Source organism: Agelaius tricolor, unplaced genomic scaffold (assembly GCF_023055355.1).
Source record: "Agelaius tricolor isolate 1412-34295 unplaced genomic scaffold, bAgeTri1.0.p SCAF_12, whole genome shotgun sequence".
In the NCBI taxonomy this organism is placed as follows: Eukaryota; Metazoa; Chordata; class Aves; order Passeriformes; family Icteridae; genus Agelaius; species Agelaius tricolor.
In genome coordinates, this window is record NW_027269272.1 from 25,077,958 (window position 1) to 25,090,181 (window position 12,224).

Here is a 12,224-nt window from a genome sequence, read left to right on the forward strand (position 1 = left end):
AAAATATACAGCATATAAAACTTTGAGCATGTAACATCAAGACCTAATTATCTACTATCCATTTACTGAGTTATTGTAGCCTGAATGTTTAAAAAAGGAAAAAAGCAGCAGAATTATTAAAATTATCTTTGAAGTTCATGGAAAGAGTTTCCAACAAGCTCTGAGGCCTAAAGCTTGCTTTGTTTTTTAAAATAAATTAATTGATGGACTTTAATCTTTTGTCCTCCTCAATAAAAAGCACATTGTGACCCTTTAAATCAGATTTAGTGGCTCTCACTCCATATAAACCCCTTCCTTCTCTTCCCTCTTCATGCTCCTTACTCGCAGGGGACCTGTAAATTAACTCCCAGCAGAAACTCCCACTGCAACATCATCCAAAACTTCATCCAGGTTTTCTTTCCACACTGTTTAATGTGGCCAGGAAATAAAGGCAGAGCAAAGGAGGAGATAAAAAGGAAAAAGGGAGATGGCAGAGGCAGGCACATGAAGCCTTCTCACCCCAGCCCTGCATTCCCCATTCCTGTGCTGAACACTCTCCCAGAAATCCATTGTCTGCATTTCCCTAATATTTTTCAATGCCCACCTGACAATAATCAATGGGAAAGCCCCTTTTCCCTCTTGGACACAGCATGATCCCATTAAGCAGCCTCAAAAGCTTCTGCTCTGAGCAGCCAGGGCAGGCCTTCCTGATCAATTCCTTAATCCATTTGGAGAGAATGGACTGGTCCTGCTGCTTCAGTTTCAGCCCAGGAAAAATCATTCCCAACATAATTCACCATTACATGGGCCTTGTACTACAAGAACTTCAGCTACTGGAGCAGCTGAGGAGCGAGGCAGGATCCAGGAGAATCCGAGATGATCCCTCTGGGTCTCCCCATTCGTCCCCTGGAAGGCACCCAAAGCATTTCCCAGCCCTGTCTTTCAGGGATATTTTAAGGTGTTGGTTTTGACACTAAATAATGTAAAAATCAATGGCTGGAGTGGAAGCCATTCCCAGAGTTTTTCCCCAGAAAAAGTGCAATGCATCAGGTTGCACCAATAGCAACAATAATCTAAAAAAAAAAAGGTAAAAAAGGAATAAACCCAAGACAATGCTGAATTATTGTCACAAGGACCACTCTGCTCCAGGGGCTGATGGGGAACATCATCCCATCCTGCTGGGGAACTGGAGGAGCTCATTCCAAGAAGGGATCAGGGGACTCTCAAGGAACAGAGAGGGACATGAAGGTCAAGTGCAGCCTCTGCATCTGGAAATCTCCTTTGGGAACCAGATCCAGAAGTTCCAGAATGGAAAATTTGGGTTGGCCAGTCTCTTCTCCATGGGAAGGTCCAAGAGCTTTCCCTCCTCAATGGAAAACCTCTCCAGTGAAAGGGTGTGGAAGCAGGGAAATGGGAGCACAGGTTATCTGGAGGGTTTCACTCCTACTGAGCAGGAAAAACCTGCCCTGGACAGAACCAGGGGGTGCCAAGGATGAAACCAGAGCCTGGAAGGGAATCATGGAATCACAGAGAGGTTTGGGCTGGAAGGGACCTTAAATCCCCCCCAGTGCCAGCCCTGCCATGGCAGGGACACCTCCCACTGACCCAGCCCCAGTGTCCAGCCTGGCCTTGGGCACTGCCCACCCTCCCAGCCAGGAATTCCCTTCCCAAAATCCAACCTACATCCCTCATCTCTTAATTTCAACTATTCCCTCGTGTCCTGTCACTGATCAACAATTTAAATTAATTCATTTAAGTTTGTCACGTTATTTTAGAATTCCAAACAGAAAGGTCCAAAATCAGACCAGGATTAGAAATGCTTCCTCCAAACAAAGATGCTCCTTCCCTTCCTAATCAAAGCCATGGATGGATTATAATCTCCATAGCAGGTAAGCTCATTCCAGAAAAAGCATTCCCAATCCAAAATACGAGGTGCAACAGCGAGTTTAATATTTTAATGTGAATTTCAATTTCTCTTTACCACAGCATTATCTTTCAGATGGGCTGTTTGTGACCTGCCCCTCCTGTGCCTGCTCTGAGGAGCAGTTTGCTGGTCTGGGGCTGGGTTTTCCCTAAATCCTTGCTGGAGACTGGTGGGTTTAGTAGCAGGATGCAGGAGCAGGGTGCAGGGTGAGGTGATTACTGTATCTCTGCTGTTCAGTATCTGCAGGGTGTCTCAGTGCCACTCCAACTCCTTAAACCCAGTAAAGAGATTACAGCTCACACTAACTGGATTTGCACAGCTCTGGATCATTCAGTTTGGATTCCTCCTGCCCAGATTAAGGGAGGCCATTAAAACAATAGGCAGCTGCTCTCCCAGCACAAGGTGTCCCAGGGAAAAAAAAAAAAAACAAAACTCCATGTTTACATTCAGAGCGTGTGTGTGTTTGGACATGTGGGCAAACAAAACCCTCCTTCAGCAGGAACACTCCACGTTCAAGGGATGATTGCACCAAACCCCAGGATAATGCAAATTATATAGTTATAAAAGGACAATCAGGGTGGCTGGCAGTTTTAAGGAGCGGATAGTTTGGAAAATTTTAAACAGCTTAAAAGAATGTGTGTCTTTGAAGATACTGCCTTCAAATGCATTCCAAAACCTATTTCTGGAAATAGGGAGAAATATAATTCCCTCAGCATAGTCCATGAATTTAGCAGGGAAGCTTATTTGACAGCCATCACTAACTGACAGTCTGAACTACAGAATTTCAACACAAAACTTAGATTTCTGTAGTTAGCACAAAAAGTGCTTAATGAATGAAAATGAAATGTTTACTCTGAACTAAAATCTATTTATTTTCCAGAGCCAGTGGTTCCCCAGCACCTCCTGCACAGTTTTGCTCCACAGCTTACACACGTGTCCCATCCACGCTGGCTTTTCCAGCTGTCTGGGAGTGAAAGGAAAAGGAATCATCCCATATGCTGCTGCCCATTAAATAAATGGCCAGTCTTTTGAGTCCTAAAAGGGGATTTTTAGCAAACAAAAAGAAAAACAAGGCCAACACAGCTTAGACAACAATAGCAACAAATCTCGGTCAAAGGCAAGTGACCCTCGAGCTGCTCTGGGCATATGGAGGTCTCAGTCCTTTTCAGAAAAAACCCTTCCTCTGCTTCCCATTAGCCTTTGGCTGACTTACTGGGAGGAAACTGTCCTGGTCTGGCCTCCCAGCAGCTCTGCCAGCAGAGCTCAGATCCTCACCCATCGCCCCAAACGTGCCCAGGGGTTCCCTGGGTGTCCCCTGAGCACTGCAGGGACCCAGCCCAAGCTGCTCAGCCCCTTTGCCATCAGCAAACACAGATCCTGACAGGACAGGGGATTCCATCTCTCTGCACTGGGGGCACCCAGAGACCCTTCATCACCTGCTCCACTCACCTCATGCTTGGGTTCTGCCAGCAGGCTGGAGGTAGAGAGGAAGGCAAAAGGAGTAAGAATAAATAGATTAATTAATCAACAGAAGAGGCATTTTGGTTTTACTGTGGATAAGTGACTCCCTTGCCATCCTAAAGATCCTGGAAAATCTACTTTGAGTCCAAGCAAGTGCCTGGCAGTCATTGGAGCATCCCAGGCTGGACAAAGGGGCTCAAGCTGTCATTCAATTTTAGAAGCTGTTCTTCAAGAAGCTACCAAAAGAAATCACTGGAGCCAAAGAGTCCTACCAAGCATCTTAAAACTTTACTGCAAGCACTTCTCAAAGTCCTCGTAATTTAGCTGACACTGAAAATAAACCTGCCTGGATTAAGGGTTTTCCCCTCTGACAGAAGCTATTTCTCCCATAAGCATTCAAACCACTTTCCACCACAGGATGGAGTAGTTTGGTTTCAGCATTCAAAATGCAGTTGCTAATTCTAAACAGATTTTAAAGAAGTTCTCCAGTTTTTCTAGGATTGCACATGTTTAAGAGGGATTTTTGGCCACATTCTACAATTCCCACCAGCCCATTTCTGCTGCCCATTTCCATTTTCCTGGAAGCACCTCCTTTAGGATGTTTACAACTCAACAACAAGAGTTTGATCAAGGTTGAACCATGGCATGCAAGGTTCCAGCCCAGCAGCAATCCTTATTTATTCTATTTGGGATCAAAACTTCCAAAACGAATGCATTTTCCTTCTGGACTCCTGAGCTACAAACTAAACACAATGTACCTTATATTTTCTTCATAAGCCTCTTTGAAATAAACTCCAAAGAGAATTGAAACAACCAACAAGAACTCCTGAATGTGAGACCAGAGCAGTGCAAATTAAACAAGCGTTGTAGCACCCTGAACATCAATTTGTGTTTGCACCTTTCTACTCCTTGAGAAATGGATTTTGGCAGGTCAGATTTTGAGGAAAAGGTCTTGGAGAGAGAGAATCAGCCTTCCCAACCCTTCAGCTCCTGGTATAACACAGGCCCCAAACGTGCCAGAGGAATCCTCCCTCCCAATCAAACATTCCCCCTCTGCTGCTGGTGAAAGGCAACGAGATCTCTCTTTACAGCCCTCGTCTTGCCCAATAAATTTTGCATGAAAACATGTCAGCCCAGCCCAGAATTCCTGCTGGCAGGCTGGGAGGATGATGAATGTTTAATGCAAACAACACCCCCAGCCTGGTGTCAGACAACAGCTCCTGCACAGCCCCTTTGATCCCAGCACAGCTTCCCAGCACTTCTGGGGTGCTCTGCCCCACACAACTCCATCACCTATATGCAAATCAGGGCCAATTACCATAAATGATTTCCTACTGCACTGCCTGGGAAGAAGGAAGGGAAAAATAATCCTGTGCCAAGCTCCAGGAGAGTCTGACTTGGGAAAGTCCAATATTGCCATAATTTACTCCTGACGTTTTCTCCAAACAGCAAAAATGTCATCAACAGCCATCAATGACCCACAGGCCATCCATGGGGCACTGGGCATGGATCCACTCCAAGGGATTGCAGGAAATGCCACTGGAAAAAGGTCCCCAGACTGGGGGGCCTCAGTGAAACCTCAAAGCCCTGAAGTGTGGAACTGAAAGGAAAAATGGAGATTGTGTCTGAACAAGGAGCTCCTCAGCTCTGCAATACTGACAGGACACAGGGAGCGGCTCCCACTGCCAGGGGAAGGGATGGATGGGATTTTGGGAAGAATTGTTCCCTGGGAGAGAGGGAAGGGGCTGGCACAGGTGCCCAGAGGAGCTGTGGCTGCCCCTGGACTCCTGGAAGTGCCCAAGGCCACCGGGAGCAGTCTGGTCCATGGAAGGTGTCCCTGCCCATGGCAGGAGCTGGAATGAGATGGGATTTAAGGTCTGTCCAGCCCAAACCATTCCAGGATTCCGGGATCTGTCAAGGTATTTAGGAAGCTGTGAAACCATTAGTGCCCAAATGTATCAATAACCTTATTAAGGATCAGCAATTCAACCAGTGGTCAGGTTTGATTAATGCTTCACCACTTCTTTTCTCTTAGCAACTGAGGAGCTGCTCTTAATTTATTCCATTAAAAATTGTCCAAATCACTTGGAGAAGTAATCCCAAATTGCACTAGTACACAAGCAACAATGAGACCCATAAATCTAGGAAAAAAATATTTAAAACTAACAAGCTTTTAGTAGCTTTCCACCCCAATTTAACAATGAGCAAGGAGCCTTATGAAAAGCACATCTCAGAACAACAGAATTTGCATGTTTTGAAGCTGATCAAGACTGGAAACATCAAAATTCAACAGCACACCCCACCAGGTCAACAAAGACATGCATGCAGGTTGTTTTAAAACAAGAGAATTTCAAAAAGCATAAATAAAAGATGAATGTAATGCTTTGATTAGTACAAAAAATAGTGGGAAAACATTGTAGTGCTGTAAAACCCCTCACTTCTGCAGACTTGGACAGCTGAAGGCTTCCTGCATGTAGATGTTGCTGGTCTAAACGTGGCATTTGGGGCTGGAGGGAACTCCCTGGAGCTCCCAGCCCACATTCCCAGCAGCTGCTGCAGGATTTCCCTCCATAATGGCTGGACAAGTGGAACATCCCTTAAAACACTTCAGGGTGTGAGAAGAGAAGAGCTGAGCTGTTTCACAGCCCATCTCATGAACATCTGGTACTTGTCCAGCACTCCAGAAAATCAGTGCTCAACATTAGGGAAGCATCACTGAAACGGGGAATGCCAAAGGAAAACACCCAGAATACTATTTTTAAAAAGAATTTTAGTTTTTTACTTTTGAAATTTCTCTTGAGATGTTTACTGTGACAAGATCTCCCTCGAAAGAATCTAAGGCTGCCCCCAAAAAAACCCCAAGCACAGACCTTTCTCCCTCACATGTACAAACACAGCCAAGCCAAGGACAGAAAATCATCATTAGGGTTCACAGGAGCCACAGACAAATTTGCTGCTTAATTAGTGAAAAAAAAGCATTTTGATTCTGTGCTTTAGAGGAGCAGTAAAGCCCCAAATATACAGCATCGCTCAGATAAGCTGCAGTGCTGCCAAGCTGAAATACCTCCTTTTATGCAAAGTTAAACTATAAAGTCAAGCAGCACCTGAGAATTTATGTCCCTTCTTCCCACAATCTGGCTTCAGGCTGATCTTCATTACAGCTCCAAAGCAGCTATTTTGAATAAATACATTGCAAACAGCCATGAATTTAAACTGGGAACCAGACCTGGTCCTTGAGGTGCCTTTGAGGAAGGATCTGCTCAAATACTGAGGCCACAGGATTGTTTCCACTACAGATCCCCTGATGCTGGAGGTTCTGGAAGGGCTCTGTAGAATAATGAGACTTTCCAGACTCTGGGTGTAGAAATTAATCTGCTTGGAGATTCCAAACCAGATCCAACTTAACCAGGAATTTTCCTGGTGCCGCGGGGAACAAAGGGAGAATTCCAGAAGCCAAGAGAAGCCCAAATGTGGGTGGAAGATGCTGCTCCAGAAATTCCCCAGGAGCATTTTCACTGGGAATAAACCCAAGGGAAGGTCATGAAGTGACACCTCAGTGTTTTGGGCTTTTTTGGAAGGGATCAGACAAAGAGGGAAAAGACAAGCAGCCCAGGAAAGGCTGCACAAGAGCATGATGTTTAAAGCAGAGGGAATTACATAAATTACATAAAATGCAAAAAATTACATTGCCTTTCCTGCAATCTGTCATCAACAACCCAAGTCATTCCAAGCAGAAACTGGACTGAAAGCAGATTCTCAAGGGTTCCCATCGTTCACCCAGAGCAAGGCTTGTGCTGGAACTGCATTTCTGAGCCTCAGCCAAAGCCCAGGAGGAACTCCTGCCACTGGGAGGAGGTGTAGGGGTGTGTGAACAGTGAAACCCATCTTCTCCTAGGAAGAAGCCCTCATGCTATCCAATATTCCTCATTTTTCCCCTAAATCATGGCTATTACATATGGGAAGAATGCTTATATTAACAAATTGCAGAAAGCTTTTTAACCCACCTGAAACCAAGCGGGGAGGGAAAGGGTGGAAAATTAAACCACACTTAGTGTGAAATGTTACCACATTGCAGAATGTAAAACCCTACAAACCCCACCCTCCAAAGAGTCTGAACAATTCCCCACTTTTCAAATATTCTGAGTTTACCTAAACTTAGTTGATATAAAGTACAATTTAAAGTAAAGGAAGATTATCACAAGAGTAAAAGGACACAGCATTGCTGCCTGGTTTTGCCCCAGCTCCATCATTTGCTGTTTCACTCACCCAGCCTTGGTACTGTGGATCTCCTTCTCCTTCCCTTTGCCCTTGTCCTTGGCTTTGTCCTTGTCCCTGCCCTTGCGGCGCTCCCGGGACCCGCTGGGGGTTCTCCTGTGGCCGGACCTCTCGCTGCTGCGGCTGTAGGAGCGCTGCCGTGACCTGCAGGGACACACAGACACCAGGTGGGGAAGGGTTCTTGGCAGAACAAGGCCATGCTGTACTCCTGCTAGAACTGGACAGCCCTGGCCTGCAGGTGACAGAGTGAATTTGAAGGAACACAGGGACCCAGCCCTGTGGCTGCACCTCTCGCTGCTGCGGCTGTAGGAGCGCTGCCATGACCTGCAAGGACACACAGACACCAGGTGGGGAAGGGTTCTTGGCAGAACAAGGACATGCCCTACTCTTACAGGAATTGGACAGCCCTGGCCTGCAGATTGCAGAGTTACTTTGAAGGAACACAGGGACCTGCTGGGGTTCTCCTGTGGCTGCACCTCTCGCTGCTGCTGCTGTAGGAGCGCTGCCACGCCTGCGACCTGCAAGGACACACAGACACCAGGTGGAGAAGGGTTCTTGGCAGAACAAGGACATGCTGTACTCCTACAAGAATTGGACAACCCTGGCCTGCAGATTGCAGAGTTACTTTGAAGGAACACAGGGACCTGCTGGGGGTTCTCCTGTGGCTGGACCCCTCGCTGCTGTAGCTGCAGGAGCGCTGCTGTGACCTGCAGGGACACACAGACACCAGGTGGAGAAGGAACTTGGCAGAACAAGGACATGCTGTACTCCTGCTAGAACTGGACAATACAGGGAGCCGCTGGGGGCTCTCTTACTAACATGCTACAAAAAGGGCTAACTATCTTACTATACAAGGTATTTCAAGGCTAAACTATCCCATTAAGAAATGACACCTAAATTATTTACTTTTAACCCAATAACTGATCACTCAAAGTCTGCAATGCTGACTTTTCTGTCCAACTACAAAATACCACCCAAACCTCTAAAGAAGAAGGAGGACCAGTCTCCACCCTAAAACCTCCATCCTGCTTTATGTATATTACTATATTCTAAAACCCCATACTCTGACTTTCCCACCCTGTGATATCACACATTTCTATTCAAACCCCACACTCACAATCCCAGTTCTATCATTCCATTTTGGAAGCTTCTCCATGGCCTCAGGTCAATGCAGTGTTCTCTCAGGGGTCAGTGCCTGGTAGCACAGAAAGGCTGAAATTCTCAGTGTCCAGGAATCCAACACTCCAAGACCACTGAGTCCAACGTAGCCCTAAACCTGGCACTGAGCGCCACATCCAGTCTGCTTTTAAACACAACCAGGGATGGTGACTGATACCTAAAGAGGCTGCCTGGAACAGAGGCTGGGCAGAGTTAAAGGAATCAAACAGGAATTTATTAAAATGCCTTCAAAGGATACACCTTGGGCAGCACAAGAGCCTGACCAAGGCTACACCCAAAACAGAGCCAAAATGGACCCCAAGTCACAAGCTCTCACACTTTTATAAGTTTTGGTCCCTTTCCATGTTGGGTTCATTGTCCAATTCCAGCTCCAGGTTGTGCAGCCCCACCCTCCCAGTTTCTTCCCTCCATTCCCTGCTGTTTGCAGTGTTTGGGCTGAAGCTGCAGCGCTGTCCTTGGCTCTGGGGCTGGACAGGGATTGTTCTGTGTGCCTGGGCTGTGAGCAGAGCTGCTGGCCCTGTGTGTGGAGCTCAGGGTTATCCACTGCTAGAATGCAGTGCAGAATCTGGGAAATGCAAAAGCTGAAGGCATCAGGGTGACTGACAGGAAAAAATGACCCCAAAACAACTGGGGAAGAGATTCTGATTAAAACAGGGTAAATATTTTAACAGGATCTATTGGATTATCTAAACAAGCAGAAGAGGAGTCACCAAAACTCTTGTGGGAAGCACCCAAATAGTGAAGGAAGGTTCTCCTTCACTAAAGAAGAGGCTGCTTCTAGGCAGACAAAAAGGATCCCCAAAGTGTAAAATACAAAATTAGCCTAACAAAATACCACCAATTCCTCTGCCTTCCTCCACAGAGACATCTAGGTAACATTCTTCTCCAAAAACCACAGTGAGTGAAGTCAGACATCTGACATCAGCAGGCTCAGTTTGCTACCAAGGGTTTCAGTTCCAGGTTTTGGAAGCTTTTGGCTCCTCAGCCCTGAGCACAAACACTTTAAATGCCTTGAAGGTCTAGAGTGAGAATCTCAGAGATCTTACTGCCCTACTTCACAGTTACAAAATTTCATCATCAGAACAACTCAGCCATTTCTCATCAGCACCTCACCTCAGCCTTGTTATATTTTATTATTTAATTTCAATTATTTAATTTCAATTATTAATGTATTTAATAAATACATCTAATAATGTAGCCCATGTCACAATTTAATACCTTTAAACTGACAATTTAGCAAAAGAAGTGAAAAAGAAAATGTTGCTCCTGCTCTGAAAAGAGATGCAAAATAACTTAAAACACACAATGGATTCATCCATTAACAAAATGGAAAAAAAGATCCAGAAGTATTAGGGCTGGTTCTTTGTGCATCCAAAATTATTTCATTATTCCTGAATTCCTTGTAGAAGATTTTCCAGGTTTTATTTAATAATTTGTCATGGATCAATGCTACCTGAGTGGACAAGGGATATTTGGGAAAAATCAGGTCAAGTTTTCCTTGGTTCCTCTCACCTGAGCACCCTGGCCTTTGGGATGTGTCCCTCCCAGGGCAGGCATGGAATGAGATGGGCTTTAAGGTCCTTCCCAACCCAAACCATCCCATGATTCTACAATTCCATGATTCCCATGAAAGTTCTGATGGCACTTCATGGAAAAGTTCCATCAAGTACTGATTGAAATAGGGAAATTTTTAAAACAGTATAAAAAGTTCCTTTAGCACCTCTCGGAGTGCAAAACTCCCAAAGCCTTTAAAAGCCAAATCACACAGACAAAACCCCTCCTTTTATGAAACAACAACCGCTTAATAAAACTCAACAATAGACTAAGCAAAAGAAAACCCTCCATCCAGATGAGGCTATAAATTACATTTCTGGAATTTGTCCAGCACATGGGAGTTCAGGTCCCTGTTCCTGCCAGGAGCAGCTCCAGGGGTCAGGGCTGGGTTCCTGTTTCAGCAGCTGGTACCTTCCAACAGCAGCTCTCCCATCCTGGCCACTCTATTAACACTAATAAATAGATCAAATTACCACTGCAGTGCTGGATTCTTAACTGGAGAGCATTTGCTGGCTCAAAATGGATTTTTAGTGCGTCATCATGAATGTAAAAGCGTCCATCCATCCTTACTCCTCAGGCAGAGGAGGTTTTGACTTGAAAGAACATTCTTGATATTAAATCTAATTTTTGTTTGGCACAGAGACACTGTTTTTACAAACATCATGATGAGGCAGCACAGATTTACAGAGCACTGCCCTAGATCCAGTATTCCCAGGTAACCCTGGCTTCTCAGAACTGCAGGTAAGTCCAAAACAGAAAATCAACCCCAAACAACAAAACAAAGCCCTGTAGCAACACAAATCACCTTTAATTGATGCAGGGCCTCTCCTCATTTAATGGCACAGTCCTCTCCCCAGGAATAACAGGAATCTAAAATATTTCTTGCTAAAGAATTCCAGTTTCTCAGCTCAAATCTGAACCGGAGTTCAGCTCTACCTTTTGCAGGTGCAAGTAACAAATTCAGCCCAGGCAGGCTGGATGCTCAATTCTTGGATTCCTGCTCGTTCCCATGTCTGTGCAGAACTGGTGGCAGGTGACATTTATACACAGGAAACAGCTTTTAAAAATTGAAAGAGTTATTGCATCAAATTTCCCCTTCCCTGGCAGCGTCCAAGGCAGGGATTGGAGCTCCCTGGGACAGTGGAGGGTGTCCCTGCCATGGCACAGCCTCCCTGTGTCCCATCCCCTCACAGGGATGAATTCCTTCCCCATATCCCATCTAAACCTCCCCTCCACCAGCTTCAGGCCATTCCCACATGTCCCATCACTCCATGGCCTTGGGAAGAGTCTCTCTCTACTGTTCCTTAATTCCTATTAAAGTATCTTGCAAGATCTACAGGACAGGAAACCAAGATAAGACTTCCTGAAATGGAGCTCCCAAAAGTCATCTGTGTCCCCAGCTCAGCACCAAACCACAACAAAAGGCCACAGATCTGGCAGAGCAGACAGATTTTCTATTTTATCTGCTGTTGAAAAATAACAAGAATCACAATTAGTCCTATTAAAGCAAGACCCCAAATGTTCAAATTACGGAACTACCAAAGGAGGGGAAAAAAACCCACCAAAAAATGAAGCTGTAGAGGAGATTTGCAGCATGGATCCCCTTCCCCCCAACAACACCCAGAACACCCACCCACCATGCCAAAGGTTAAGTCATTTAGTCAAGTTCAAAGATCTTCAAAGGGTTCTTAGATCCAGATAAGCCCATATGTTCCCAAAATTCTGTGAAAAGCCATTACTTTCCAATCTGCTTTTCATGTCTAAGTTGCAGAACACACAGATGCTTGGCATCACTCGGGATCCCTAAATTCTCACACCAGATAATCAAGGCTCACCAATAAGTTCCCTATCT

The 12,224-nt window shown here is 45.4% G+C and overlaps 1 protein-coding gene across 1 annotated transcript in view; it reads right to left on the reverse strand.

The window, feature by feature from the left end:
* Positions 1-12,224, reverse strand: part of RSRC1 (arginine and serine rich coiled-coil 1) — a 100,306-nt gene that overhangs the window by 65,419 nt on the left and 22,663 nt on the right. Inside the window, exon 5 of the mRNA XM_071438245.1 lies at positions 7,631-7,783. Coding sequence (XP_071294346.1) covers positions 7,631-7,783 — 153 coding nt within the window. The remainder of the gene's footprint in view (positions 1-7,630; positions 7,784-12,224) is intronic.